The sequence below is a fragment of the Mastomys coucha genome, unplaced genomic scaffold, assembly GCF_008632895.1.
Source record: "Mastomys coucha isolate ucsf_1 unplaced genomic scaffold, UCSF_Mcou_1 pScaffold18, whole genome shotgun sequence".
NCBI classification, from domain to species: domain Eukaryota; kingdom Metazoa; phylum Chordata; class Mammalia; order Rodentia; family Muridae; genus Mastomys; species Mastomys coucha.
Genome location: NW_022196900.1, coordinates 20,747,576 through 20,758,707, shown reverse-complemented (window position 1 = coordinate 20,758,707; position 11,132 = coordinate 20,747,576). Strand labels below are relative to the sequence as shown.

The 11,132-nt window shown below is 44.4% G+C and overlaps 1 protein-coding gene across 2 annotated transcripts in view; it reads right to left on the bottom strand.

Moving 5' to 3' along the window:
- The window catches only part of Snx30 (sorting nexin family member 30), an 88,861-nt gene that overhangs the window by 37,178 nt on the left and 40,551 nt on the right, over window positions 1-11,132 (bottom strand). For both annotated transcript variants that reach the window (XM_031377553.1, XM_031377552.1), the window contains exon 2: window positions 2,384-2,575. In XM_031377553.1, the coding sequence (XP_031233413.1) occupies window positions 2,384-2,575 (192 nt within the window). The remainder of the gene's footprint in view (window positions 1-2,383; window positions 2,576-11,132) is intronic.

Sequence of the window (11,132 nt, the reverse complement as noted above, 5' to 3'; positions counted from 1 at the left end):
GAACTCAGAAATCCGCCTGCCTCTGCCTCCCAAGTGCTAGGATTAAAGGCGTGTGCCACCACCACCCACATAAATTATTTTCTTAATTGAAGAAAAAAGGAGGCCGGGAACATAGCTCAGCGGTACTGCACTTGCCTGGCATGAGTGAAGCCCCAAGTTCAATTCCCAATTTAACTGGGATGTGAGGGGCTGAGGACTGAAGAAGAAGAGGCGCAGTTTATCTGAGCTACTAACACCACACATAAAAGTTCATGAAACATCTGGAATTCTTTCCACAGTATGTGGTTTGTGGTAGAGGAAAACCAGAAAAAGAATGCTTTCCTGACTAAAGCACTTACTTCATACATACATACACCCTGGTCATACATATTCGCTACCTCCCTCTTAGTCCCTCCTAACCCTACCAAGTCCTCCCCCCAACCCCACCCACCAGGTCCCCATCCCTCTTTCCTGTCTTTTTGCTTTTTTGTAAAGTACTTTTAAATTATAAAATACAAAGTGATGGTATGAATTTTTTCCTTAGTAATAGGGATGATTTAGATCAGCAATTTCCTATTGAGGAGCAACCTTGCTCCTCAGCAGATATTTGGCAGTGTCTGAATATATCTGATTGTCACAAAGCAGGTTGGAGACAGTTGGAAGGAGCTATGAGCACCTAGTGGACAGAGCCTAGGGGTTTTGTTACACATCCTACAGAAAGTGTTGCTCATCCCCAAAGATGGATAGTCAGTCAAGAAACCCTGCTCCAACTCTAAAATTTTAGTACTATTTTAAATATTGAAAAAAAAAAGACTTCAAAGGTGAAAAACAATACAACTTAGGGACGAAGCTCAGTGGTGGGGTGCACGTATAAGGCCCTAGGAGCTATCCCCAGCATTCCCCCAAAGAGTAAGAATTAAAGTATTCTTTTACAAGTAAATTATATAAAGAATAGGAATATTGTAGTCTTAAAAATTCATGTTAGAAGCCGGACGTTGTGGCGCACGCCTTTATGCCCAGCGCTTGGGAGGCAGAGGCAGGTGGATTTCTGAGTTCAAGGCCAGCCTGGTCTACAGAGTGAGTTCCAGGACAGCCGGGGCTACACAGAGAAACCCTGTCTCGAAAAAACAAAAACAAACAAACAAAAAAAATCATGTTAGAAACATACTTACCAATTTTGTAGCCCCATACAAGTTATTTAGTTTCCTCACCTATAAAATTCTAACTAACACAAGCCTTCTAGGATTGCTGTGAAAACTGTCCTCTGTCCGTCTGGTAGAAGGCATAGCAGACCGTCACCAGGCTTAGGTTCAGAACCCTTCTTTCTTTAACTACATTGAGGCCAAATACAATCAGGGTCTCACTGCAGAGATTTAAGTGGATACACAGCCATGCACATTGTGAAACGGACACATTAAGCAAAACTGCCATACGACACAGAGGTAACATAGGGATTAAATGTTTTATTTAAACTACTTCAGCCATAATTTCTCCTCATTTTAAGAATAAAAAAAGTATATAATCCTTTTAACTTCTAATATAATCATTCTATCCTATAACTACAGTAAAATAAAAAAAAACACAGGAAACGAAGGTCTCGGTTCACGCATAGCAGAGGGAGGGTCTCAATCCACGAAGAGCACTGTTCTGGGTTCTGGGAGGGTCTCAGTTCACACAGAGCACTGTTCTAGGTTCTGGGAGGGTCTCAGTTCACACAGAGCATTGTTCTGGGTTCTGAGAGGGTCTCAATCCATGAAGAGCACTGTTCTGGGTTCTGAGAGGGTCTCAGTTCACACAGAGCACTGTTCTGGGTTCTGAGAGGGTCTCAGTTCACACAGAGCACTGTTCTAGGTTCTGGGAGGGTCTCAGTTCACACAGAGCACTGTTCTAGGTTCTGAGAGGGTCTCAGTTCACACAGAGCACTGTTCTGGGTTCTGAGAGGGTCTCAGTTCACACAGAGCACTGTTCTGGGTTCTGGGAGGGTCTCAGTTCATGGAGAGCATTGTCCTAAGTTGCTTCCTACTGCTGTGATAAAACACCAGGCCCAAACTTGGGAAGCAGAGGATCTACATGGCATACACATCCCAATAGGAGCTTAGGGGCAGGAACTGATGCAGAGACCATGGAGGACGGCTGCTTACTGGCTTGCTTCTCCAGGCTCATGTTTGTTACCTTTCTTATACTTCACAGGACCACCTGCACAGGGGTGGCACCACCTACACTGGGCTAGGACTTCTTATGCCAATCATTAATTAAGAAAATGCTCCACACACTTGCCAACAAGCCAGTCTTATTGAGGTATCTCCTTAATTGAGGATCCCTCTTCCAGACGACCCTAGCCTGTGTCAACTGACCAAACACAAAAGCACATGTTTACCCCTGACATTCTGAAACAGAGACTTACTTTGGTGGTGATCCTGTATGTGATGTACGTCTCCATTGTGCAGACGTGCTTCTTGGGGTCATCAACTGTGACAAAGAGATCTCTGGTCTCACCATCAATGTCATCATCAAGCTGAAGTCTGTTCAGTAGGGAAGATGAAGAAGCTGGGCTTGAAGTGCCTGCTGGAGTACCACCATTGGGCAAGATGAGATCCTGAAAGAAGAGAATAACATCCTTATAGACCACAGGGATGGAAAACTTCACCAACTCCAGCTGCTGCAGCTACCTCAGAAACACTTCAACAAGTTTGACGGTGCCAGTGCTTCTGTTCACTCCACGTGTCTCAAATGAACAGGTCAGAGGAGGACCTCAAGCAGGAGCTGGCGCACAGGCCATAGAGGGATGCTGCTTACCGACTTGCTCTCCATGGCTTGCTTAGCTTGCTTTCTGATAACACCCCAGGACCACCTGCCCAGGGATGGTACCTCTTACAGTAAGTGCAGCCTTCTCACATCAATCACTAATCAATACAGTGCCCCACAGACCGCGTACAGGCAATCTGATGGAGGTATCTTCCCAGCTGAGGTCCATCTTTCCAGATGACTCTAGCTTATACCAAGCTGACAAAACCTGGATAACCAGCACCTTAGCCCATCATACAATCTGTCCTATTTTGTATTTAGTTTACAATTTCAGATTTAAAAAGATCAGAGAGATTGTCAGACAGAGAAATATCAGAGAGGGATGGAAGAAGGGTGGGAGAGAAGGAGGGAGGGAGGAAGAGATGGCGGGTGGGAAGGGACAGGCAGGCAGGCAGAAATAAAGGAAGAAAGGAAGACCAACAGATTTACAAAACAACAGCTTTCATTCTCTTTCCTCTTAGGATGAAGGTGTAAAGCTACCTGAATGAATTGAATGTTAAGAATTTGTTACAAATACAACATTTTAAAAAGACTATGGTGGCTTGAATGAAAATGGTTCCCATAGGCTCAGAGGGAATGGTACTATTAGAAGGTATGGCCTTGTTTCAGGAAGTGTCACTGGGGGTGGGCTTTGGGGTTTCAAATGCTTGAGTCAGTGTCTCTCCCTGCTGCCTGCTGATTCAATGTAAAACTCTCAGTTACCTCTCCAGCACTACATCTGCCTGCATGCCACCGTGTTTCCCGCAATGGTGGGAACTGATTACGATGGACTGAACCTCTGAATTGTAAGCCAGCACCAATTAAATGTTTTCCTTTATAAGAGTTGCTATGGTCATGTCATCTCTTCCCAGCAAGAGAAACCCTAACCAAGACAAAGGCCTAGTCTCATGGTCCTGTTGTGTTAGGACTTGACAAGGGAACAGAGCCCTGTCTAGCAGAAGTTGGAAAGAGCCCTGAACGTTACCTCCGATAGTACTGCAAGACAAAGACTAAGAATGTGGTGAGAAACTGACATGACAGCAATGGAAAGGCATTGGTAGTGGCCCAGATCAGAGTGGGGTCAAGGAAGTGCTCTAGAGGCTGATGTGACCTGGCCCCTAAAAGTCACCTTGGCAGTCATATCCATGAGCTACAGTTGATCAGAGGAGACCCCAGAGAAAAAGACAAGGCAGGAAAGCATGGCCTGGGGTCAAGAGAAATGTCATCCTCCTAGGTGGGTGATAGAGCACACAGAAGGTTCTTTCTGTTGCTCTAATCTGCACTAACCACAGATCATGTCATCAAACACTTAAGGCAATGTCAAAATAAAAGGTTGGCTGGGCATGATGGTCTATGCCTTTAACTTTAGCACTTGAAAGGCTGAAGTAGGTAGATTCTGAGAGTTCAAGGCTACGTTGTACTAGAAAGAGTTCTATGACAGCCAGGGCTATATAATAGAAAGACCTGTCTTTAAAAAAAAAAAAAAGTTTCTGTAACTATTAAAATGGTGTCATCTTATCCGGGCAGTGGTGGCACACGCCTTTAATCCCAGCACTTGGGAGGCAGAGGCAGGTGGATTTCTGAGTTCAAGGCCAGCCTGGTCTACAGAGTGAGTTCCAGAACAGCCAGGGCTACACAGAGAAACCCTGTCTTCAAAAACCAAAACCAACCAAACAAAAAAAACAGTGTCATCTTTATAGATGATACTCATGGGTACAAACTCCCAGCCCTACACTGTGCTTTGTGGTGGTTTGAATAGGTATGACCCCCATAGATTCATGTGTTTGAATGCTTGGTCATAAGGAATAGTACCAGTGGGAGGCGTGGCCTTGTTAGAGGAAGTGCATCAATGTGGAGGCAGGGCTGTGAGGCCTTAAATGCTCAAGCTACTCCCAGAGTGAAGCACATCCAGTCTCCTCTTTGCTGCCTTTGGGTCAATGTAGAACTCTCAGCTCCTTCTCCAGCACCACATCCCCCTGGAGACCACCATGCTTCCCATAGCAATGGGAATGAACTAAACCTCAGAAACTGTAAGCCGAATTAAATGTTTTCTTTATAAGAGTTGCCTTGGTCATGGTGTTTCTTCACAGCAATAGAACCCAAAGTAACACAGCTTCCATCTCAGCTATGCTTCCATGGGGCAGCCTGAGGGGCCATCAGCTGGGGCTCCATGCCCTCTGCAGCTGCCCTGGTATGGGTAAGAAGGCAGAGCCTTGCTACAACAGCAGCTGCCGACCTGAATGAGGGTCCAGCAGGGGATATCATCTCTGAAAATCTGAGATTTTACTGAGAGCACCACTCTTTCAGTAAAATTTTAAACAGGGACTACAGGCAAGCTACCTTATTAGGCTCCACAAGAGCCTGCCTTTACATTTATCAACACTACAACAATGACCTTAGAATAGCTTAGTCAGTGGCTAACCACTGCACAAAAGAACAAAAGAAATAAAAATCCTTGGACAAACAATCAGCCCAAACTGATCTAGCCTGGCCACTTCCAGAAGCCACCTTGTCCTCACATGCTGTCTCTGAAATCCACCCCATTTTAGACAGATGGCTCCAAATATGTGAGATGCTCTCTCCTTGAGTCCTCCCCAACCCACACCTCTCCATATTTGGAAGGCACCTGCACTGAAGCAACTATCAATATTAATCATTGATCTAGGGGCTGAAGAGATGGATCGTTGGTTAAGAGCACTTGCTGCTCTGTCAGAGGACTAAACTTTAATTCCCAGCACCCACCTGGTGGCTCATAACTGTCTATAATTCTAGTTATAAAGGATCTAAAGTTCTGTTATGGCATCTGCAGATACCACACACATATGTGGTGCACATACATATCTGCAAGCAAGCAAAGCATTGACACATAAAAAATATTTTTAAATCTTTTATACACCTGACGTAGCCAGTGTATAAGCTATCCAACAATGGCTTTTCCTTGTGTGTGCCTGAGTACATGTGTGTGCACTGTGCTAGTATAATTATCTATCTGCCATCTCCTTCCCTGGTCTACACAGACCCTACACTAACTTTCCTAGGATTTACCCTGGGGACCTCAGCTAGTAACCTTCAGGAATAGCCACATATAATCTGAAATGTCCTGAGTATAGGGAGAGTCAAGCAATCAAATCACATCAGATCCTTCCCTCCTGGGACTACAGCCAGGGTGTCGTCCCCCACAGCAGGTGGGCACATGGAGAACCCAAGGAATCTCCAGTGCCTGAAGTCTCTGGAACACTGACACTATCACTCTGACTGCACCTATGACAGCCTTGCAAGATTTGCAAATCAGCTGTGACCTCTCTCCATGAGGATACAGACTGAAGAGAGGACCTAGCCTGCCCTAGTGTTTGCTGTGCCAACAGTGAGCCCTTGTTCCTTACCACGCCGAATCCCTTCATGGATTTTCCAGCCCCTTTGCTATTCCTCCTCTCCATTCTCTGGTCATGAATCCTTTTATGTAAACATAAAGCCGGATAGGTAAAGCCAACATTTTTTTCTTCAGGGTTATAAGTTTATCACAAAATGAGAAATAAAAGCAACAGGGAAACACAAAGAGCTTAGGGGTGATGAGCAAGGCTTGGGCTCAGGCGTCTCAGCCCAGCAGAGGCCTCAGCAGTGGAGACTGCTATGACCTGGACTCTGGAGTAGGCATCATCTCATGCTGGTAGCACAACCCATGACCAACATGAATGCAGACACAGTTCTCCATACCACAGCTAGGGAGCTTCAAAACTAAACTAAACTAAATCCAAGGCTAGAAAGCTGACTCAGCTGTTAGCAAAGGGTACCCACATAGGGTAGCTCACAACTGTCTGTGACTCCAGCACTCAAGGGTATCTTCAGACACCTGCACTCATGAGCACAAGCTCATACACTGACACAATACATATGTATATAGTTAAAAATAAATAAGTAAATACAGCAAGTCCCAGGATGGCCAGGACTATTACACAATTGAGATCCTGGCTTTTAAAAAAAAAATGTTTTAAAATATATAAATCCAAATATGTCAATTCCTTGCTTTAAATTCTCAAAACCATCCCATTACACAAATCTAAACACCCTCCCATAGAGCAGACACTACTGACACGCCCCCTCCCCTCCTATACACCATTTCTCTCCGAGTTCCTCCTGCTGCTCTGAATCACTGACCTTCTGGCCGACCTTGGCTCACTGTGACCTCATGGCCTTTGAACGGCATGTTAGCTTTCTCTCTTTCTCTCTCTCTCTCTCTCTCTCTCTCTCTCTCTCTCTCTCTCTCTCTCTCTCTCTCTCTCTCTCTCTGTGTGTGTGTGTGTGTCCTAGATCCCAACAATGTGGCTACCCCTTCTCTCCACACAGACTGCTGCTGGAAGGTACCCACTTACGAGGTCTTCTCAGTCCAATAAAACATAAAAGTAACCCTGTGTTCTTTCATCGCTTTTAAGCTCCTTCTCCAGCTTTGTTTTCCACGGGGTTATCATTATTTGAACTTTACTGCATATTCACTGATTTGACTGTCTGACTCTCTACTCATCTGTGAATTCCATGAAAGCAGAGACTATGCCATACAGTGGGGACTCAAAAGGTAGAGATGAGGGCTGGAGAGATAGCTCAGCGGTTAAGAACACTGACTGCTCTTCTGAAGGTCCTGAGGCAGCTCACATCCATAATGGTACGTCTGAAGACAGCTACAGTGTACTTACATATAATAATAAATAAATCTTTTTTTTAGAAAGGTGGAAATGAATGAGTCTTAGAACAACAGAAAATACCCGATAGACACCTGGGAAGTGAGAACACCTGCAAGGGTAACCTGAGCCACACTGCCCATGTTAAAAGTGTGCCCCCACCAGCAGGGACACTGTACCTTAGTTCTCTCATTTACAGTACGGGTACAGCAGCACTGAAGGAGTCAGCCTATGGGAGTGTAGAAGAGTTTTAGTCCAACAACATGGCTGCTCCAGCAAGAGATCACATCTAAAGTTATGATCTGGCTGGAATGCAGACAGCTGCACACCTTTAATCCCTCAGGCTGGAATACACACCCTTGATCCTCCGGGATACAAGGCAGACACATCCTTTGTACACACCTTTAATCCCAAAAAAACGACAACTAATTGAGGAGCAGACAGAGTGTTGAATCAGAAGAAGATCTGACAGAGTGAGTCAGAGGTAGGATACGCCCAACTCACAAGAACAGACAAGAAAGAGATGCTACTTAAAAGTAGTTAGGGAAGCCGGGCAGTGGTGGAGCACGCCTTTAATCCCAGCACTTAGGAGGCAGAGGCAGGTGGATTTCTGAGTTCGAGGACAGCCTGGTCTACAGAGTGAGTTCCAGGACAGCCAGGGCTACACACAGAAACCCTGTCTCAAAAATACCAAAAAAGAAAATAACAAAAACAAAAAAGTAGTGAGAGAGAGAGCAAAGTTCAGAAAGGTTTAGTTCAGTTGAATGCAGTTGAGTTCAGCACATGGAGTTCAGAAGCAGCCTTTTCAAGCAGAGCAATTCGGTCAAAAGCCAAGAGAAGCCAATTTGAATCAATCGGTTTGGAGAGGAGTTTGAGCCAGAATAGCTGAGTTGAGCCAGCTGGCCAGAGTTCAGAAAGAGCTAGAAAGGGTGAGTTTATTCAGCTGTAAGTCTCAGAGGCTGAAACATTCTAGGCCTAAGTTAGCAGACAGAGGCTGGAAGATGAAGCCTTCAAGGACCAGACTTGCAGAAGTCTAGACTGCACAGAGGCTAGAAGCCTCTAGCCCTAGGGATAGTCAGATAAAAATGTCCTGGGCTCAGCCCAAGCCATGTATTCATAAAGTTCAAGTATGGCTCTCCTCTCATCACTTCATCTGAGGAAATACAAGCAAAGTCACATTTACAGGGGGGTAACCAGAGCAGTGTGTGTGTGAGAGACCCATGAGAGCATGGCAAGGTGATGCCACTGTTCAGGTTTAAAAGAAAAAAAAACAAAAACAAAAAAAACCCAGTTGATTTGTCTGTTAAGGACCTTTACATGTCATTATAAACCATGGTGTAGGATTTGCCACGGGCACATCAATGTTACTGAAAAGGAAAAAAAAAATCACAGTAGAAACATAGCTGATACCTCAAATTCATTTTCTTACTGGTTTTATTATGCATAAACCTATCTAGAATAATTCTTGTGAACTATGGTAACTACCTGCTGATGAAAAATAAAAAACCACTCATTGTTGTAAAATGCCAACTCTCGCCTGTAAGAATATTCCTTCCTCTGTCCCCTGCCCGTCACTCCATACCCAAGGAAACCACAGAGAGAACTTCATTCCTTTACAAACTCCTCTGGTTCAAAGATTTTTAGTTTCAAGATCTGTTATGGCCATCTGTTAGCAAGATAATTAACAGAAATCTCTGGCAAGATTCTTCATTACATTAAACAGAGGTTTACAAAGGCACAGCAGCATCTACCGGGAGCCAATATGGATGCAGTAAGAACACAAGTCATGCTAAAATAATCCAGCTGGGAAATTTTGGGCAATGTGATGACTCCACTTCAAAAGAGCCTGGCAAAGCGGCTAGGACGAGCCACAGAAGAGAGCGACAGCACGCCGTCCACAGCCTGTACCTGCCGGGTTTGCCCTGATTCCTATGACAGTGGACACCTAAAGAAGGAATGTCCTACACAGATCAAACAGATGACTCTGCTGTGGATTTCAATTTAAACCCACTATGGAGAATCAACTCAAAGGGGAAAAACTTCAAAAGCACGCTTGTCAACAGAACAGCAAACTCCATGAGACCTGGAAAATACCCAGGACCCATGGTGTTTAGGACAGCAAGACAAAATGTTACACACTCATTATAAAAGCTGGGCAGAGAGGGCTGTGCCTGCAATCCCAGCACCGAGGTGGCTGAGGTAGGAGGGTTACAAGTTAAAGGCCAGTTTGCTTTATAGAGCGAAGCTAGGCCTAAAGAATAAATAGGTAGGTGGATGGATGGACGGACGGATGGTTAACAGATACCAATTATAAATCTAGACTTCTAGACAGTCTCAGTAAGTTAACCACAGCAGCTCCCTTCCTCTCCTCACATACTAACTTAGCAGCTAAAGTACAGGCAACAAAAGAAACCGAGGAAAAGGAGCAGTATGACTGGAAGTCAGGAGAGGGTCACCCAAGTGCCATGTCTAAAATGTTCTGGTAGACAGAACTGGGACACTGCTGAAGAGGGAAGCAAGAGGCACTTTGAACAGTTTTTGAGGCTACTTACTGTCACTGAGGCTCACAAACAACCCCCTCATATGCACCCTAATTTGAAAATGCAGTTGTGGGTGTGGGGTTAGGCAAGACAGGGAGACAAAGCACAACAGAAGATCACCAGCAGGGGGCACCCTGCCCACAAGGCTTTGGTGCATTATTGAGGGCAGATGAAAAACCCAGGTAGACAACTCTAGACGTGTTCACAGGCACAAAACAAAGCTGAAAACACGGAGGGGTGGGCTCTGCCATGGAAATCAGGCCACTGGGAACCCAGACCCTGGGATGAGCCAAGCCAACTTTCCTCTACAGGAATGCCAGGACCCTGCCTTCCTTCCCCTGTTTTTTACAAGTAAAAAACTCAAGAAGACAGAGCTATTAACATCAAGCAGAAACAAGGGCAATCCAATTCACCTGTCCCAACGCAAGGCCAATAGCAGACATTTGTTATTACCACATCAGCCATGAGTAAACAAACTAAAAAGAAAATAGAAAGCTTAAGCCTGCATTACATCATCATCATAACCCAAGAAAATACTCACAGGGAGAGTCAGAGTTCACACAGCAGAGAGACATGCACTGAACAGCTTTATCCCACAAAAGGAACACGTCTGGTCACATCTACTCCATGCTCTCATTTTTTTTTTTTTAAGTGAGAAAGCTTAAAATGAATTCTGAAAACAAGAAAAAGCAACAAAACCAAAATTTGATTATTTTAAAAGATGGACTAAACAAAGTAAAATTTACAAAGCCTGACCAATATAGAAAGAAGAAAAATATAACTATTTAGATCTTATCTCTATATGATCACGTTACCTATATATTATAAGTTACTATACCATAAGTCCAGAAAGCCACAGCTGGGCAGCATGAGGAAGGACAGACACACAGCTGAAAACAGCGACCACCAAGGCCAGTGGGTTTGCAGCTGAGCCCCAGGGAGCCCAAGGCGCACATAGAAACATGGAGAACCTCCCAAGTCACTCTATGAGGGTTAACCACTCATCTGCTATCAAAATGACAAAAAAGAAAATTATTGTATATACCAACAATAAAGTAATAGTTAAAACCATATCTTAAAACTTATGGCTTATGTGTTAGTTTTTGTTTATTTGCTTGTTTTTATTTTTTAATTTCTGGTTTTTTTTTTTTTTTTT